This window comes from Sorghum bicolor, chromosome 1, assembly GCF_000003195.3.
Source record: "Sorghum bicolor cultivar BTx623 chromosome 1, Sorghum_bicolor_NCBIv3, whole genome shotgun sequence".
Classification (NCBI taxonomy): Eukaryota; Viridiplantae; Streptophyta; class Magnoliopsida; order Poales; family Poaceae; genus Sorghum; species Sorghum bicolor.
Window position 1 is genome coordinate 64,953,908 of NC_012870.2, and position 20,379 is coordinate 64,974,286.

General features: G+C 41.7%; 3 protein-coding genes across 3 annotated transcripts; 1 reads left to right on the top strand and 2 right to left on the bottom strand.

The window, feature by feature from the left end:
- LOC8080774 (pyruvate dehydrogenase (acetyl-transferring) kinase, mitochondrial) lies at window positions 184–4,590 on the bottom strand. Its single transcript, XM_002467758.2, has 6 exons — window positions 4,271–4,590; window positions 3,100–3,361; window positions 2,367–2,547; window positions 1,800–1,947; window positions 873–1,077; window positions 184–500 (listed from the first exon to the last, which is right to left on the bottom strand). Exons 1-6 carry the CDS (start codon window positions 4,505–4,507, stop codon window positions 442–444), a joined length of 1,092 nt encoding a protein of 363 aa, XP_002467803.1. The 5' UTR covers window positions 4,508–4,590; the 3' UTR covers window positions 184–441.
- Window positions 11,842–18,277, top strand: LOC8080775 (novel plant SNARE 13). Its single transcript, XM_002465176.2, has 10 exons — window positions 11,842–12,241; window positions 14,794–14,886; window positions 15,132–15,225; window positions 15,297–15,334; window positions 15,554–15,657; window positions 17,051–17,130; window positions 17,213–17,269; window positions 17,533–17,625; window positions 17,711–17,785; window positions 17,908–18,277. Exons 1-10 carry the CDS (start codon window positions 12,165–12,167, stop codon window positions 18,016–18,018), a joined length of 822 nt encoding a protein of 273 aa, XP_002465221.1. The 5' UTR covers window positions 11,842–12,164; the 3' UTR covers window positions 18,019–18,277.
- Window positions 18,547–20,305, bottom strand: LOC8082601 (NAC domain-containing protein 67). Its single transcript, XM_002467759.2, has 4 exons — window positions 20,215–20,305; window positions 19,911–20,116; window positions 19,358–19,767; window positions 18,547–19,224 (listed from the first exon to the last, which is right to left on the bottom strand). Exons 2-4 carry the CDS (start codon window positions 20,107–20,109, stop codon window positions 18,721–18,723), a joined length of 1,113 nt encoding a protein of 370 aa, XP_002467804.1. The 5' UTR covers window positions 20,110–20,116; window positions 20,215–20,305; the 3' UTR covers window positions 18,547–18,720.

A 20,379-nucleotide genomic window follows, 5' to 3' on the forward strand; every position in this document is an offset into this window, starting at 1 on the left:
CCGGCTGGATAGTTAGTTTATATTTGTATACGATTCTATCAACTGGAATGAATCCTGGCTTGAAACGGTTCAAAACGAACGAGCCCCGAATGATTTCAGTGGAAGATCATTCCTCATGGGTGGTCTGAAACTAAAAAAAAATGCTTAGGAGCCCGTTACTCAAACTAAATGCCTCAGGTGATCGACGGCAACTATTTTTGGAGGTCGAACAATTATAATGACAGTACAAACTAGAAGCAAAACGATTCTGAATCATAATCACATTCCATCAAGATGATGAATGAACAACAAAGACAACAAGTAGGACACCAACAGCTGAAACTATAGGTGGCTGGTCATCAGAACTATATTTGCATAATACCAGCACAGTAATTGAGAAAGCAATAGAGTCCTAATTACAGGAATGGCTGCTTCTGAATCGAATGGCTTCTTCTGAATCGGTTAAGGCAAGGGTTCCTCTGAATCTCCCAGCCGTGATAAGTGGAGGTAAGCATCAGTTCCTACATGAAATCAGAAAAAATAATAGTGATCAACTGAATGACAAGAGTGTAGCTATGCTGCATTTCTGTAAGATGGAAACTGATGCAGCAATATAGTAATTGATGCTAATGGAACATCTCAATTTCATCATCAGAGTTATAAGGTCCCATAGCAAATTAGGACAGCTAAAATAATGTGGAAGAATTGCCATATATGCTTAACTTCCCAAGGTTTATGTGTCAATATTTTAACCTTCATTTGCATTTTACAAAATAGGAGTAATCAGCATTCAGAAAGTCTAAAGTTCATACTGATTTATGAAAATCAAAGAGAGATGAATACAGCCACATTCTTTAGTGTGCTCAGTATCTGAATATAAAAGGTTTAAGTACCATATCCTTCCATAGAGATGATCTGCAAGTCCCCACCGAAATATCGAGCATAAAGACGACTAATAGGGATCCCATAACCATATCCAGCCATAGTTACTCCTTCATTATGTCCATCCAGATCAGGAGGGTTTTCTGCTGTACTATAGAGATACGTGAAAATTCTTGAGAGGCCACTCCTTGGTATACCACCACCTTCATCACTAATCTGCAAAAGTATGGTTTAGTCGAACAGTTCATACTTCATACCAGATCATGAATAATTGAAACTATTGATTTTTGCTGATATAGGTGCAGAAGATACAAGTTTGTCAGCCGAATATCACAATTAATGAAAGAAAAGTCTAACAAAAGGCTTTGGTCAATAAGTTGGATTGGCTATCTGTTAGCATCATAAAGGGCGCTTCATTTACGTCTCTGCTAGTTGCGTTTGGCTATAATAAGAGAGAAAAAATCAGCTGACATTGCTGGGTGACTATTAATATGGGTCTTGTATCCTTAGGCCAGCAAAAAATAAATGGACTCAATTTCCCTTAAATCTCTTTTACTCATTTGGCTACCAGTAGTCCAGTACCACCATGGAACCATGCCAAGACAAGAAAAGTTCAGCATCAAGATCAAGGTCAGCTGCAAAAATGAAACTACTTCGCACGACAACAATGTCTATTTCTCTTCCAGGCACATATAAGACTCACAAAGGTCAACATCACTCAGATTTAAAGACAACTCACAAGTTTAGTTCTACAGTTAACTTTGTTTCCTTTGCCTACCACAAGCACTACGAAGGATAAATTAACATATACATGAAAATAATGGAAACTGCAAGCTTGTGAATTATTAAAAAAAACAACAACAAAACATGTTTGAGACTACAAACTTCACAGTAAGAAAAGGTAATGGGGAATCTTAGGTAGAGACGTAGAGTTACACCTTAATAGTCACGTCCTCTGCTCCATCAGCAACTATGATTCGAACTGGAGGTGCAAGCTTATCAGAATCCATATACCGTTCCTGTACCGCGCGAAGGGAGTTCTTCACCAACTCGAAAATCATGAGATGTAGATGTGGTGTAACATATCTGCAATCAAGAGTTCAAGAATAGCTCAGAATATCATTCAGAGAGACTCCACGATTTACTTTTCTGTTAGACAAAAGATCTTTTAGAGTTCCAGGGCCAACAGGACCCCTTTCCATCATGCATTGCAAACAGGACATACAGGTGTTCACAGCAGTTACAGGCTCTAAATTATTACAGTTCAGCCAAAGATTATTCTACAGAGAGTGAAGTACAAGTAGAATGGTTAACAACACACAATAATAAGACATGAATATCAATTTAAATGTCAGGTACAAACAAGCCAAGCAATATGTTCACTAAAAAAGATGGGGAAGAAGAAAACTCAAATGTGTCAAGAGATGCATTGGAATCCTGAACTAAAGTACGATGGCATCTAATAAAGCAAATGCAGGGAGCAAGCCTTCAGTATAGGGACTTACGGAAATGTAAAACCCGGATCACCATATATGTCAACATCAGGAGATGATCCATACTCCCGCATGCAAATAGCACGTGCATCTTCACTAGCAATTCGAGCTACTGTCATAGGTGACATTTTTGTGTTTATAAGCCCTATCACACCAGGCTCTGGATCAGGGTCATGCAAAGCGACGTGCTGCCCTGATCAAGCAAACCAGAACGGTTAGTCCATATCAGGACAAAAGCTGAAGCACAAATGCTTCTTTTTGTCCTTTTTTGAATTGACATCATAAAAGTAACCATATGGCAACCGTTGTTGTCTAAAATGAAGGAATAGTATAATTGGTTATCCATTAACTACTAGATCTTGAGGAACATTACAACAGTTACTTCTGGTATCCAGCCAAGAAATACAGTTTTTATTTCCTAACTATTATAACAACAGAATTATGTCAAAAATTATAGCGCCTATATGTTTGCACCCAAACTGAAGTTTCCAAATAAATAAGGGCTGAAACATCATTCAGAAATCTATCAGACAGAATGACAGGTTCAGATGTTCTTCTTTGGGCAAGAAAGAAAGCAGTAGCAGCAAGGTAACTTTCATAGGTAACAGATAGCTAAATTAGGGCTGTAGACATATTGCTTTTTTATCAACAGTGTGTTAATACCTAAAGTGCTAATCTTACCAAGACTCACCAAACACCTTTCTGAGAACTGGACATGAGAGATGAGAATGCTAAGCTCACTAACCTATCAGCATCCGGATCCCAATCCTTGACATGTAGAAGCGATCAAGGAACTGATGGATCTCCTGGATTCCAGGGGGGAACGCCTTTGGACCTCCCAAGTCCTTCTTCATCTGCTGCACACCCAATGCAATTGCGGGCACCACATTGGTGTGCCGCACCCTGATCATTTTGATCATCTGGGTGAAGGCGAGCTCATCTTCCCGGTTCCTCACCTCTGGGAAGGACCGGATGTCACGAAATGACTCCACATACCAATCTCTCACCTTAGCAGAGGCAAATAGACCAAAAATTAGTCCCGTAAATGGATGCTTTCACATGCAAGAATTTGCTAGCTTGTTCAACTCTGTGAATTCCACTTTAGAAAACTTGCAACATGCAAGTCTCTGTGCTTCTGATTCTCGAAGCGAAATGTTTGAGAAGCCAATAGGATTAGATAAATCTGATTCTCGAAGCGAAATGTCCGAAATTTGGGAGGTAAGGATGCCCCGAAGTTCCTGATTATACTAGGATACAACTATGGTGCAGCTACAAGAGCTAAAGTGACACTTAATTTTCAAAAAAAGCTGGTTGGAATTGAAATGAATGATTTGATGGTGTATTTTAGTGAAATGGAGAGATCGAAATGACATGACAACTACCATGTTAACCGGAACTAATACAATCCTTTATAGGAGTAGTTCACAAATATGTCAGGCTCAAAAAGTTGCAAAAGGTAATTCAGGACAACCGATAGAATATCTAGGAACGGGACCATGTCCACAATAATAGCTGTCATCGTCCATGTTATTCTTCCCCGATAAGGTAAGAACCGGCAGCAGATATAAAATGGAACAGGCACATTATTAATATATTATAAAAAAAATCTAAATGCAGATTACTGTATCATAAAATAACTATTATAATACTGTGGACATCCTAGGACATAAACAAGTGCCATATTACTCGCGAAAAACGAAACGGCCTTCGTTCCCAAAAACTAAGATGTGCAGACGACGCTAACTAAACCGAAGCAAAACGTGCCCGAACCCCCAAATTTCAATCAAGCGGAAGAGACGAGCAAGGAAACCGCCCCCCCCGCAACAAATTGAGCGCAGGAGGAATCAAACTAACCGCCCGCCCAAGCACCGAATTCATCACAGAGAAGTAATAGAAGGGCAAGAAACGGGAACAACCTTGAGGATGGCGGGCTTGGTGGAGAGGCCGAAGGGGAGCGAGTCGAGGTCGAGCGCCCGCCGCGCGATGCGGATGGGGAGCTCCTTGTGCAGGAACTGCGCGGCGAGGAGGAGGGTCCGCTCCGTGGGGCGCGCCCCGAACTCCATCATGTAGCGCAGGCTGACCCCGGTCTGGCGCATCGCGCCCCAGCGCGCCACCTCCTCCGCCACCGCCCGCGCCACCGGCTCCGACGCCATCCTTCCCTCTCTTTGTTTTTTACCCCCTACCGCCGCGCGCGCGCGCGGGGGGGTTTGTGGGAAATTGGGATGATAAATAAAGGGATAAACAAAAAAATGTCAGGCCGTCTACGGCGGCGCGACGGCGATGGCGATGCCAGCGGAGCGGCGCATCGACGTGATGATGGTATATGTAGTGGGCCGCAGCCGCAGGAGGAGGAGGAGGAGGAGGAGGGAGGAGGTGTGACGGAAGCGGAGAGCCAAAATGCGATGGGTGTGGATGGGTGGGGACTGTGGAAGTGTGGAGACGGCAACAACGAAGAGAGAGAGAGCGCGCGCGCGGTGGTGGAGGCGTGGAGCCGAGTGTAAGCCGCCGGGATGTGGGCCACGCTTGTCAGATTCCCCCTCCCTGTGGCGTGGCGCGCCGAGGAGTGGCCGAGCCGGGCGGTGCGGAGGGAACGGAGAGGGACTTCTTGATGACAGGTGGACGCAAAGTCCTGATTACCGTCCGCATGGTATGGAGGCGGGTTTTTTAAAGAGCAAGTATAACAATTCGCTGACGTGGAAGAGAAAGGAAGTTAGGCACGTAAGCGTAGGCACTAGGGATTCTCGTCAAAAGAATATGAAAGAGAATGAAAATATATAGTAAGCGATAGATAAATTTTATAGATAAATAGAAGACAAACTATTATATAACTTAATTCTTATAGTTTGACTTGTAGCTAAACACACTTGGCTCTCTTGACCATATACTCTAATAACTTCTATATGAAAGTGTTTTGGGAAGGCGCACAAGGGAATAGTGGATGCCAAAGAATAGGGGACCATGAGTCCATGATCTTTTTTTTTTTTTGCGTAGTACTCCTTCCATCTTGAAATATATGGAATCGATGGTTCAAATTTTTTACCATATAAGGCATTGTTTAGTTCGCAAAAACTTCTAGTTCGTGGTACTGTAGCACTTTTGTTTAGGGTTTGACAAACATTGTCCAATCATAGAGTAACTAGATTCAAAAGATTCATCTCGCGGTTTACAGGTAACTGTGTAATTAGTTTTTATTTTCATCTATATTTAATGCTCCATGCATGTGCCGCAAATTTTGATGTAATGGGGAATCTTGAAAAATTATGGATTTTTGCTTGAATTGAACAAGGCCTAAGGTATTCTATCTAGGTCCTCAACTCCTCTTATACTCTCTCCCGTCTTTATAGCATTTCCAATAGTTCAGTAATAATCTATCTCTAATATAGTGGTATAGGTGATCATCAATACTTTTTATTTGGAGATTTTTGAGAGTTGCTACAACAAATCATTAATACATTAACCCCAATATACACTTAATATAACATCTATGTGTCAATAATTTCTCCTACCTCTATCTCTTTGTACTAGTTTGGCTACAAACTGGTGTCGTCTCTTCCCTACTCCCCCTGTTTCTCGCAACACTGCCGTTTTCCCGTTCCCCATAACACCGCTGCGCAAAGGCTGCCCCGTTGCACCGGATCTCCTCCTCCTACCCTGCGATATCCTTCCTCTCTTCCACCGTGACTAGGAACTCCAACACAACACTTCTCTCCCTTAGACGTGGGTTCATTATATTTCTCCAAAACAGAGAAAACAATTGAACCCACTTCCTCGTGTGGATATGTGGGCATGAGCATTGCCATTGTTTGAGCTCGGGCGCGACATGGGGGCAATGCTCAGGGATGCAAAGGACCTCGTAGGCATGACTGAGCTCCCACGGGAGAAGCTCATAGTGCAACGAAGCTCTCGCGAGTGGAGCAGGCGTGCATGGCGTTAGAAGCTCTCGTGAGAAGCACGGTGAAGCTCCCGCAAGCGATGCGGCATTAGGAGCACAATGGAGATTCACCAAGCAAAGTGAGTGTGTTGGGTGCAACGTGATGTCAAGGACAAAGCAGGCGACATGGTGTTGGGGTGGTGCTCACGGGTCATGGCACGACATTGAGACTCGCTCGAGGATACGACGAGCTCTAGTGGGTGGAGCTTGGGGCATGTTGGGTGACTTGCTATAGGTAGATTGAAGAAGAGAGTTGATAGGCTTCCATGGGCCCCACAAAGTTGGTAAGTCATTAGATCATCCACGTCTAAAAAAAACTTCAAACCAAACATGGAACTGGAATAGGCCGAACCTCCTCAACCAAATACGAGATGAGTTTATTCCATCCCATCTCAAAAATCTTGATTGAGTTCAGCCTATCTGTAGTAGTTTCGGAACTGAACACACAGTAAAACTATCATCTCACTTTTTCCTAATGGCGGGACTACATCTCTCTCAAACTTCAATCTATAGTAGTTCTATCATGATTTTTTTTCACACAAGAAAATTTATGATAAACCATTGAATAATGTTAGACGGTTTTCGAAAACATAAGTATATGAAGAAAACATTCATTGAGTGGCTCTTGAGAGAGATATAGAGATGGTTTTATTTGGCAGGAATTTTTTAGAGGTTTGAACTGCAACTTTTGTAGTTTCTCAGACAATTTCTGCCAAAGAACTTCAGGAGAGAAACTCTAATAAAGAGGCGAGGCCGATTTTTCGTACTAAAAGGATGTTTCACAAATATGGCTTTGGTTTTTAGGTGAAACCGGCGGTTACAAAGAAACTCTCTCGATGAGGACTTTTCAAGTTGAATGTGGCCTTTGGTGGTGGGTTCGGTCTGTCAGTATACCTCCAAATTTGGACACTGCACGCTCTAGCAAAACGGTGGATGCAGCCAGCTTGTTTTGGGTTAAAGTGCCTGATTGTGCCTGTAACTGTCCATTCCGATACGTATCGTTGCATTGCGTGCATCCGACGCGGTTCATTCTGAATTTCTGACCCGATGAATCGTTGCGCGTGCAGCATTTGTGTCGAGCAAGCCGTGTGAATCGGATGGATTGCAACCAAAATGATCCGCGCTAGAGGGGAATGATTACCACGTGCTAGTAGAAATAAAGCGGATTTATTTTAGAGTTAAGGGAGTTGATTGTGTCGATTTTTTTATTTTCCTGTTCGGTGAGGCATATTCCTCGTTCATGCAGTAAGGTAGTGCGTATATACTCTTAGGCCAGTCTCAATGGCCCGTTTCAATGCACTGTTTTCAAAACAAATCTGCTGAAAGAGCATCAATGAAACGAACAATGAAACAACCTCCACAATGCATGAGTTTCACCTTGATGTTTCCTAGGCTGGGCAAAGCATTTAATTACTGCAAAATGATTGGATCACATGCAAGATGGTGAAACGATTTAGTCCTCAGTGGCGATTTCATCCTGTTTCACCGCGTGGGAAACAACGCCAGCGGAGTTTCACCATGGTGAAACTACTTCCTTCTCTCTCCTCTTCGTTTCATGCAAAAAGTGCAGTTTTGCTGACTTGGCGCTCTTATAAATGTGCATGACATCCTGATGAAACCCCCACTGAGACTGGCCGTCTCAATGCATGTTTGATGAGAGTGTAAGATACTTAATTACATATTATTTATGGTATAAACTAGGTAACCGAGCCACAGGAGTTTCAGGACACTCACAATGCAAGACTCTATCACAGAGTCCAAGATACTTAATTACATATTATTTATGGTATTTTGCTGATGTGGCAGCATATTTATTGAAGAAGGAGGTAGAAAAAATAAGACTCCAAGTCTTATTTAGACTCCAAGTCCACATTGTTCGAGGTAATAAATAACTTTAGACTCTATGATAGAGTTTGCATTGCGAGTGCCCTCATGGGGATAAAACTCTGCTCTCATCTGATGAAACTCTTTCATTTAATGACCATGTCAAGTCAGCAATTTTGCTTATGTGGCACCCTATTTAATATACATGACACTCTCATAAAACATGCACTGAGACTAGCCTTAGCTGCAATTGGTTGTAAGTGTTCTCAGGCCTCGGCCATCACTTCGTCTGAAGTGGAGAATCTAGTGGCCACAGCAATAATCTCGCAGAGTCAGTGTTGGTCCTAGACCACCAAACCACAGTTAACTGAATTCTTACAGCACTTTTGGTGTACAATCCCAAAGAAATCACATAAAGTAGAGATGGGAAATAGCTACAACTAGGATAAGAGATCAAGCATCGATTCTTGGACTTAGAAATTTAGGCCTTGTTTAGTTCAACTAAAAAACCAAAAAAAAAAATTCTTCTTTACATTAAATCTTACGACACATACATACAACATTAAATATAGATGAAAACAAAAAATAATTGCACAATTTATCCATATGTGAGATGAATTTATTGAGCTTAGTTAGTTTATGATTGGACAATAGTTGTCAAATAAAAATAAAAATGCTACAGTACCCAAAATTAAAACTTTTTCAGAACTAAACAAGGCCTTAGAAGGAGGCAGCATGCGTTTGGTTCTTGAGGCTTTTACACGTGTGCCATTATAAAAGTTGGTAATTACCTATAAGTCATTAAAAAAGTTGAGCTCTCACATGTGCCACTGCTCTAAACTTTTTTACCCTCTACGCCACTTTCGTCAGATTTGACTCTAACGATGTTAAACTATAGGTATGAAAAGTCAAAAATATCCTCATATATAAATATCTAATTATTTTTTTTGAGCATCTTAATGATCTCGAATAAAAAACTCAAAATTAGAAAGTCGTAGACCTCGTCGAGATCTACAATATTTATATAAAAATATTTTCTATTTGATTTTGTATAAAAAATATTTTTTAAGACATATTAATCATATCAAATCATATACTTTTTATATGGAATTCAATGAAAATATTTTTTAATATAAAACTTATAGATATTGTCGAGATCTACAATTTGGTAGTTCTGAGTTTTTCCATTTGAGGTCATTAAGATGCTAAAAAATAATTACATATTCAGCCTTGAAGGTATTTTTGACTTTTCACACGCGCGGTTTGACACCGTTAGAGCCAAATTTGACGAAAATGGTATGAAGGACAAAAGAGTTTAGAGTAGTGGCACCTGTGAGAACTCAACTTTTTTAATAACTTACAAATAATTATCAACTTTTATAATAGCATACATCCTCTTGGCTCTTGCCTTTGCACGCCGTGCCGAGCATGCAGCCGCCCCAAAAACACAGCGATGAATTCGCACCTGACTTTTGGCAATTCAAGGTGTCAAATACATGGTAAGTCTAGGGAAAAAATTTGGTATTGTCCAATCATAGACTAACTTGGAACTTATAACTTTTATTTTTATTTTCTTTTTGTCCGTCTAATAAAAATTCGGCAAATTTCTTTGTTGCCTTTCAAAAAATGGACTAACTAGGCTCAAAAGATTCGTCTCGCAAATTACAGATAAACTGTGCAATTAATTATTTTTATCTATATTTAATGCTCTATTTATACATCTAAAGATTCAATGTGACGAGCAATCTTAATTTTTTTAAAAAACTAAAAGCGGTGCGGCAAGGTGGGGCTACAAACCATCGCCTTGTTCATTTGGCTGATAAGAGTAACTCCAACATATATGCTATCCATGTTATCTAGGCTATTTTTATATTTTTAAAGCAAAAATTGAAGTTCAACAAGTGTGCTATCTGGTTTGCTAAAATAGCAAATTTGTTATTCCTAAACTTTCACTTGTCGTATATAGCATATCATCCTCACTAACTATCCTATACAAAGATTGTTGTGGAACTCTACGATTTGAATAAGTTTTTTATTTTACACAATGACTAAATCTTGTAGTTTAAAATATAATTTATCTAGTCTTTTAAAAATGTTCTAAAGTATGATAAAAAATACTAATAACTGATTTATTTAAAAGAAAAATAATATTGAATAGCGAACAAATTTGACTGATAGCAGGCCCAAAAAGCTCACCCCACCTGTGCAGCGCTGCAACCTGACAGCCCACGCTGAAGGCCCACTTTATATGTGATAGTAGAGAACGCCAGTTAATTAATGGATTTTTTTGCTTAAAAGAATTAATTAATGGAATTTCCTTCCTGAAAAAAGTTGATTAATGGGATTTCCATTAAAAAAGATCTTCACTTTTGAAATCAAAGCTAATAAGTACTGTTCTTGAGAATTTTTTTGTTTCCCGTGAAATCCATGCATTTCAAAAAAAGACCCTAAAGCCATTAGAGCTATTTTTATCCTTTTACTTAAATGGGTTAAATGGAACAGTTTTGGATTGTGCTCGGCGCTGCCGAGCCAGTGACTGGCTGCTACTGAGGCTTTAGTTTACCCAAAAAACTAAAAAAGTTTCAAAATTTCTTATTATATCGAATCTTGCAGCATATGCATGAAACATTAAATATAGACAAAAATAAAAACTAATTACACAGTTTGTCTGTAAATCGCGAGACGAATCTTTTAACCTAGTTAGTCTATGATTAAACAATATTTATTTATCACAAACTAAAGTGCTACAGTAATAAAATCCGAAAAAATTTCACATCTAAACAAAGCCTGAGTGGCCTGTACGTACAGGAAAGCAACAATCATCACATAACGTACTCCGTGCAAAATGTTTCTTCCTTACGGGTCCTGTGCAAACTACTCTCCTACAATAGGAGAGTAGAGTGGTGTGAATAATTCATGGGAGAAAAATGAAAACCACTCTCCACAGTTACAAGTAATTGAAGTTAGGCAACTCAGTTCAATCATGATAGCCGAATACTATCATAAGAACTTGCAAGATCTCGACGATGTACATAACCTATTGCCACTAGAGATCCACAAAAATATTAGCATTACTAACTCTGAAAAGTTGCGCCATAAAACCATAGTCGATGAGATCTCTTGGCATCTCGCCACCATCCTTGGCGACGTAAAAAGATCCCAATTTCAACATAGTTGCTTCTCCCTAGCCCAAGTAACCGACTCTGGCCATCACCAGTACCTATATTATATCATCTATATGATATTATGATTGATTGATGTAGACCAATAACAATGAGAGATACAATTTGACATTTGTAACAAATAAGAATAAATGGTGTCTTTCGATATATCTACCTAAATACATTGATCGACGCATTCATAAACCAATGGTAAGAGATACTAGTAGCCTAATCATGTGTTTTCTCCTTTGAAGTCTCGGTAATTTGGGATTACTGTCACTCTATTATTTTGTAACAAAACTCTCTTCTGCTTAATGAAAAACATGCCTAGGCATGATCACTAAAAAAAAGAGAAGCTCCTAAACCTGAACCGCTGCTGCTGGTATCTGACTGTCTCTCCTTGTATCCATATCCACTCTCAGAAATTCTGAAAGCCTGAAAGAGGATAGACACGTCATCTCATCATCTGTTAAGGACTAATAGCTGGCACCACGACGTTAACAACGATATCGCTTCCTTCGGCCGCGCTGTTTTCTCCAGATTCTATTCTAAACCCCAGCTAATACGCCAGCCAGCCCAGGGAGCCAAGCCCTAGGCCCTACCCTCTACTCACTGTGGCCCCAAATTCCCAACTGCTCCTCCTCTTCCCCGTCGTCTTCCTCCCCGACTCCGTCTCCGTCTCCGTCTCCGTCCCCGGCCTCCCCCTCCCCCTCCCCCAGCCCCAATTCTCCGTCTCCTCCTCCTGTCCCTCTCCGCGTCCGAGGGTTGCAGCCCTCCGCATCCGCCGGACCCCACCGGGAATGGCGGCGTGAGGAGGTCCCCGTACTTACTAGGGTTCTTCGGCCCGGGAGGCCAAGGGGACACCTGGTTGGACTTTGGAGCGAGGGGCCCGCCATGGCGACCGACGTGCCCATGACCCCGGAGCTCGAGCAGATCGACGGAGAGATCCACGACATCTTCCGCGCCCTCCAGTGAGTTCATGATCTCCCCTCCCTCGCCTCTGCTGCTTTTGGACTGTGCCTTGTCGAAGCTGCGGGCGCTCGACCCGTCAGCGGAGAGGTTGCCGCGCACTTCGCACTTGCTCTGGGCTAGCTCTGGACCAAAGGGAATTCGAATTCGGAAAAAAAGCGAATCGTTCGTAATCAAGCAACCATTGACCGGAAGAGTAAAGAGTTTCGTACGACAAGGGGGTAAATCCGTGTCAGGACTTGGGAGATTCAGCCACGGAGCTCTGAATCAACAGCAAAATTGTGGTATCAACCGTGTTTTACAGGTTCAAACAGAAACCTTGGTTGCTGTAATTTTGGTGCCGAGATACTCATGGTCCTTCAAGATGGGTTTTAGTTCCATCCTTTGCATTTAGCACTACCAGTAATGTACATGGTGCACGGTTCCGTATTTGTACCACTTCTAAGCATCCCTGCATCAATTGGTAACACAAGTTTACTCCTGCCTAATTTGCTGACACCACTGGTTATACCTGAATTAGGTATTGGGATCGATGTATCAGATTCTGCAACGGCTGTATTGGTTTATTATGTCTCCTTTTTGACATTAGCCAAATTCATATCTATACACGTTGCATAGTTGCAAAATATCAAAACCGTTTTTGTATGATTAGACAGCATGGGTATGGATTCGTGTATGTATCAAGCTTATACAGATACATGTATTGGTTTCAAGTGATACGGATGCACAGATAGCATTTTCCCCAAAACCCTGATACATTGATACATTTTAGTGTTCTTTTAATAAGTATAAATAATTATGTATATTAAATAATAAAATCAGAGTGTTGCAGTAGCAGGCAAAAGGAACATTGAACTGCATTTATTGCTAAGTGGGGGGGAAAAGGCTTGTTCATGCAATTCTAGTTTCTTTTCCCTCCTCTTCTTTTTCATTCTCCTCTGCAATATCAGCAGGCCTAGCACTAGTGCTATCACTACCCAAGTTTGTTGCTATCGGGAAGACAGGAAGGGCTGAAGGAGAACAGAGAAGACTAGAATCTAGATCGAGAGCAGGAAGACTACTTTGAGAATATGAAGACTAGATTGAGAATGGAAAGTCCAAATGGGAATAAACTCATAGGTGGTCGTGGCATGGTGAAGTCATCACGGCCTGCTGGCATGGTCGTGGCGCAAAGTCATCATGCCCTGCGGGGTTGCTGGTGGCGGAGGCTTGTGTCCGCGGTAGTCATGATGGAGTTTCCTCACCAGTGTCTCTTCGGCGGCTGGAGGTGGTTGCTTGTGTGGGTGGCAGTGTGTGTGGGTGGCGGGCTGGTGGTGCGGGCAGGCATGCAGGGAAATGTAGGGTTAATAGGTCGCCAGTGATTATTGGGCTGGGCTGGGCCATATCGAGCAACTGGCCAGATACGTGTCGGCCGACGTATCACATATTTCTGTATTTTACTGATACTTCTCTAATACGTATCTGTCACATATGAGGGCCGCATCCGTATTGGATACGAATCTGATACAGGATACAGACCCTACCGCACGTATCCATGCGTCATAGGATTATGCTATGTAATTTCCTTGACCACTACTGAACTTGAGTTCTTAGAGTAGATTTGGAAATTGAATTGCTCTTTGTCTGGAAATAAAAACTTAACATATTTTTTTAAAAGGAAAGCTTAATTTGTTTGGTGTTTACATGACAAATACTTGTCTAAGGGGGTGTTTAGTTCCCTTTTTTCCCAAAAAAAAATTGGGTTTTGCTCCATTTTGCATAATGGAACTAAACACCATGCAAAATTTTTGGCAAAAAGGTGGTTATTCTCCATTTTGGATTTTGGCCTCAAGAGACCAAAAAAACCCCAAAAGAGCCTCAAGAGGCTCTCATGAGGGCAATGAATTCTGCATTTTGGATGAAGCTAAACATGACCTTGAAAATTTTGGCATTTTGCATTCCACCATTCCAAATAGTTGGCATTTTGCATTTTTTTGAACTAAACACCCCCTAAGTGGATATTTTGTTTTGGAAATGTTGGCTTGAATGCCAATCTGTCATTCTTGAATGACATAAGATATGGAATGTTTGATGATGTTAACTGTTGCTGAAACTTAATGGTTCCAGACCATATTCCAAGGATCAGGATGTATTTTGATGCCTGCCTTGTTATTTAAATAAATATTGATCTGATTAAAAATGGAATATCTATCCTTGCCCCTCCCAGTTTTATATTAGTCATCGCTAAATGTTGCAAGCAGTTTTTGGCAGACTTCGATGCCTGCTTCCTTACTATGAACTAATATTGACATTCATATTCCATTTTTTGTGCGAGATGCAACCTGTGTTTCAAGTTGGAATAGCAGTGTGTTCACCATCTTTATGTGACTTTGATCAGGGACACCTCTTATACTTGTGATGTGGGAACATATGTGTTGATATAGATTTTGTAACTCCTTGTTTAACTCTCTTTTGATCTCATTCAAAGTAATCTCAAGTTATTAGCTGCTTTCCTATTCAAGTGCTCCTGAGTCCTGACAGGAAGTTTTATTCCATGATATCTACTTTTATGCAGAAATGGATTCCAAAAGATGGATAAGATTAAAGATTCAAATAGGCAAGCTAAACAGTTGGAAGATCTTACTGTGAAAATGAAGGAGTGCAAGCGGTAGGTCAAACTGGACAGTACTGTAGAATCTCTCATTGCAAAATTCCTGTGTTTATTTTCAATGCATGCACTAAAGTACCCATTAATCCATATTCCTCCATTTTACTTGTGCTATTTCTGATTTAAACACCCTTTATTTGAGTGAAGCTGAATTAGAAATGATATTACCCAATCTCTGTTTTTTTTATCAAGATTTCCCCTTTTGAAGATTTTTTTATTTAATAATTTCAATTCTACATTTACAGCTTGATCAAAGAGTTTGATCGCATTCTCAAAGACGAGGAGTCAAATAATCCACCTGAGATCAACAAGCAGCTAAATGATAGAAAACAGTTCATGGTTGGTAACTCCAGTAGCCTCATTGTATTTCACCCTGCGCACTTTTGTAATGTTTCTTGTGCACTGTACAGATCAAAGAGTTGAATTCCTATGTCACCTTGAGGAAAACGTAAGTTGAAGTCCTTTCTTGAAATGGAAATTGTTGAGTTGCATGTCTCTAATTCTCTGCTTCTCTCTCTCTCTTTTCTCTTTTTTTTTTATCTCAATTACAAAGATGCATACTACTAAAATCAGGAAACTTCTAATTCGAACTGTTATACCTCCTTCATATTTGTGCCACGTGGTACCTATTGTAAGTTTTAAGGCTAATTCAAAAAATTTCTTGCAGATATCAAAGTAGCCTTGGTAACAACAATAAGAGGGTTGAGCTCTTCGATATGGGTGCTGGAAGTAGTGAGCCTGCTGTTGAGGACAATATTCAAATGGCATCAGGTGAAATTAGTTTCTAACTTCTTTACAAACTCACAATAGATAATCTTATATTGCTTCGTAAAACTTCAAGCATGTCAAAGCTCACAGAGCATACAATCATATCCTTGACATTAACATATGATATTGTAAAACATTAGAGCTGCTACTGCTAGGCTGCACTCATGGATTTTTTTTTAGAAAAAATACTCCTGGAAAGAAACTGATATGAAATTTATAAATTTGTATATTAGGAAATATTATTTTTCATTAACAAAGTAAAGAAAAGTTGAGTTTACAAGACTGTGAGCCACAAGAACTCTGGGTCAACCAGGTCGTAGGCCAGGGTAGAGGGTTGAGGTTGTCTAAAAACTTGGATCGAGGGGGTAGTTTGGAAAGGGAGATCCCAACAATTTGAGTCGATGAGCCATGATATATCACACATAAGTAGCTGTAGAAGATCAATAAAAAGTAGTATAAAAGCAAAAGAAGGCCATAAATTGGGCCACTATGCTAGCCCATTCAGCCTACTACGCACCTAAAGTAACCTACGGGAATCGCCATTTCCTTCTGCCTTGCTCCTTGCCTTTCCTCTATGCTCAAGCAACCCAACGTTACCAGCCCCCGCTCCTGGAAGTAGTAAAATTGATTCCCCGTGGTGTCCTTTTCTCTTTTGTCTACCAATTCCATTGGAGAAGGCTTAATTTTGTGTCGGTTATTGCTGTCAGTCGTCTTCAACATCAGCTGCCTGCATGCCCCCCATGTCTCAGCAACAGAAATCCGCATCAACTATCCCTTCTCTCATCTCCCATGTTCCTCAATGTGGAGCGCAGGAGTGGTGATCTAGGCAGAATCAGGAGTCAGTCCTGCTTGACCCTGGCTGACGATTTTGGACGACATCCCTGGGTCGCAGAACACGCTATCGTCCCTGATTCCTGTGTCCATACCTGGTTAAGAGGCACTGCAAGTCAAACAACAAAGGTGGATCAAATGATATTTTAGTTGGTTTGTTCCAATTATGAGCGAATTATAAATGCCTGATTGACATGTCAAGGGGCCTGATCTACAAAATATTTCCCAGACAAAATTCTCACATCATATGAATGATTAACCAATTTCTCGACGCTGGGGTCGATCCTAAAGAGATACCACTTCCTCATGAATTTATCTTGAATCACGACCTTTTGGCTCAACTTTATCCTAGTTTTGCCGAAGGAGCAACCCCCTTTTTCATTCACCTTGAGTTGGTCCAAATATGTGGAATTTCTTAGTTTTTGCGGAGGACTAGATCGGTAGATCCAATAACTGGTGGTCTATAGTTGAGTGATCAATCTATTGTTGTTCATAACCTAAAATATGAATTTAGTTGAGGGCAAGGTATTTTACTTCTTATACGATTATCTCACTAACATTGCAGCCATGACAAATCAACAACTCATTGATGCTGGAAGGAACCAAATGGACCAAACAGATCAAGCTATTGAACGTTCAAAAATGGTTACTTCCCTTACTAAGCACCATTGTCCTGTTTGTTTCAGTTCTCTTCCAGCGCAAATTTTACAGGACATTCTTCTTGTAGGTTGTAGCACAAACTGTTGAGACTGGAGCTCAAACTGCTGCTACATTAACAGCGCAAGTATGCCTCTGTATTATACTGGAGTATTAATTTTTCCACTTTTAAAGCATGCTTTCCAGCTGGCATACGAGTCGGCTTGCTGAGCATTATTATGATTTCTGGCCTATTTACTATTTGCATTGCTCTGTTCATTCTGCTCAGCATCAGATAATACTTTCCTAGATTTCCCGAAGAATGTTTTTTTGTTGACCTTCCATCTTAAAGATTTGTACACAAGAAGATTAGGAGGAATTCCTAACTTGAAAATGCTGTTTTATTTTTAGACAGAGCAAATGAAGAGAATTGGTAATGAGCTAGATACTGTCCACTTTTCACTGAAGAAAGCTAGCAAACTAGTGAAAGAGATTGGTCGCCAGGTACTCCCTCTTTTCTCACTCTCTGACACATACACACGGTGAGCACGAACAAGCACAAACTGAAAGTTAAACACATGATTTGCAGGTAGCGACTGACAAATGTATCATGGCATTCCTCTTTCTTATCGTTGTGGGTGTGATTGCTATCATTGTTGTTAAGGTATGTCTGCAGAAGAATATTTTTCAGTTCAACATTCTTCGAGGAGAACTTGTGTCATCTCCTTGTATTATTCTACGACAAATGGGAATTGAATAAAAATGTATATTTTTAAATTTTTGCAGATCGTCCATCCGAATAACAAAAACATCCGAGACATTCCAGGACTGGCTCCGCCTGCTCAAAACTACCAGAACAGGAGATTATTGTGGGCAGAAGCTTTCATAGGTCCGTGATGACTGTAAATGTAGGCTTCATGCAGGCAGGTGCACTGCTTGCGAAGCAGCAGCTATCCATAGGGCAAAAGATATGGAGTAACAATTCTTTGTGCTTGTATATTTTTTCTGTCAAGTAGCCCTAGGTCTGTATTCCTGCTCCTGGTGTTTGTGCACCGCTGGCCGTTTCGTTGTGTATATGCAACAGAGATGAGTTAAACCAAACCAGTAATTATGACAGAATACCTGAAAGAGTTATAGTGGTGAAATTTCATGCTTACCTTCAAGTGCCATTCCAACGACAAGCTGAGATGTACTCAAACATGCCGATGCACTGACAGACATTTAGAAGCATCGTAGCAGAAAGACAGGAACAGCACCTCGCCACGACGCCACCCCCCAGTCCACTGCGGCCGCCGAGGAACCACAACAAGCTTAATGTCACACAAGCATACATATATTCTCAGCTTGTGCATTGCTATTATTGTTTCGTTTTACTTTATGAGCTTCACTTTGAAGTTTGCATCATGACTGGATCCAAGTTGACAATTCTATAAAATCGATCGATGTTTGATCTCTACTCTGGACACACACAAAAAAAGCAACCTATATATATGACACCTATACTTGGCATTTGGCAACGACCCAGACACAAACAAAACCATTGGGATTGATGATACTTCTCTACTTGGGTCTATTCAACCTTTGGATCAACCTCTCCATTTATCTCAAATGATCTTGGGTAAAACCGACACCATTCCTCTGGTCATATTCTACCGTGGAAGCAGCATCAGAATCTTGATGGTTGAGGCTCACTTGATTATTCAGAAGCGGTCCTTGCACGCCGGTTCTGCTTCCCGCTCCATGAGATTGCTGCGATGGGAACGAAACACTTGAGGGCCCAGAGTGATCCATTGTGGTGCTCAGATGGCCATAGTTGGAGTTGGAGAGGCTTGGAAAGAAACCACTGAAAGTGTGAGCTTCAGCAGCAGGCATCACGTTGCCGATCTCGTTTTGTTGCAGCATGTGATGTTCCACGATGCTGCCCCCTCCTAGAGTCGCTGCCATCTTTGTGCCCTGCTCGACATCGCCGGCGGCGGCGGCGGCAGGCACGGCTTCCTGTTCCAGGCCTTGCTCTTTCGTCTTCCTCTTGGTGCTCTTCTTCCTCTGACCAACCTCCTGGCTATGCTTCTTCTTCTGGATCGTGCACAAGACCAGCTCGTCCATCTGAACAGTGAACACAAGAACAAGATCAAACCAATGTTAATGATAATGTCTCTTGCTGACACACGGACACTAAAAAAACAGCCAGATGATGAAAAGAGGAGGAGGAGGACGAGGACGACGACGACGACGAGACCTTGCTGGCATTGCCGTTGCGTATGGCTTCGAACTCCGCCTCAGAGGCGAGGCTCTCGTACTCGTACATAGTCCACTCAGTCTTGACACCGTCTTTAGTAGCCTTCGCCGCCGCCTGGCCGCCGTCCCCCTTCTCCTCCTCCTCCTCCTCCTCCTCCCCCTCCTCCTCTGTCGCCGGCAGGCCGGCGGCCTGGTTCTTCTTCTTCCTGCTGCGCGACGCCTCGTAGAACACCAGCGTCCTGCGGCATCCAACCAAGACGCCGCCAGCAGAGCGGATGGGCCTAATGCTCCCCGTCGCGTTCCAGTGGCCATTGCCCGGCGTGGTGCGGTTCGGCCGGTTCCCGCCGACGTGCTTGCGTTCCCTGTCGGTGAAGAAGAACCACCGTCCCTCGCCGTAGCTCCTGTACTTCTCTACATATAGGCAGGCATTGCAGTAATTTGCAAGTCATCACACGTCGTCGATATTAATTAGATACGAATCCCATAAAAAAGATTAACTGATTTGTCTCTTGAATGAATAGATAGATAGACTCGATGGATCTGCTGTAGCTTACCTATGAGTATATCCGGATGGTAATTGAGGATACGCTCGTGAACGAAGATCGGCAGGGGCAGGTGGTGGTTGGCGTCGGCGAGCCTCGGGCGCAGGTAGTAGACGACGAGCTCATGGTCGGTCGGGAGGAAGTGGTAGCCCGAAGGTAAATTCAGCTCCAACTTTGACAGGCTGCAAACAATCGACGCCAACGACGACATCTGTGTACTACAAATGTAAACTGAATCACTTTTTTGCAAGAAGAAATCAATCGAGTTTATTAGAAATTTATAAGTAGACACTGAATCTATATTTATATATGTTACCTCTGTATTTTCGTCCACACCACCTGTTCACTTGGTTTTGGTCTAAAACTGGTTGGAATCGTGTTAGACTTCCGAGTTGGATTCAGACCGTGACTTCTTTCCCCCCCCCCCCCCCCCCCCCCCCCCCCCCTCTTATTCCTAATCCAATCGCACGTACGCGTACGC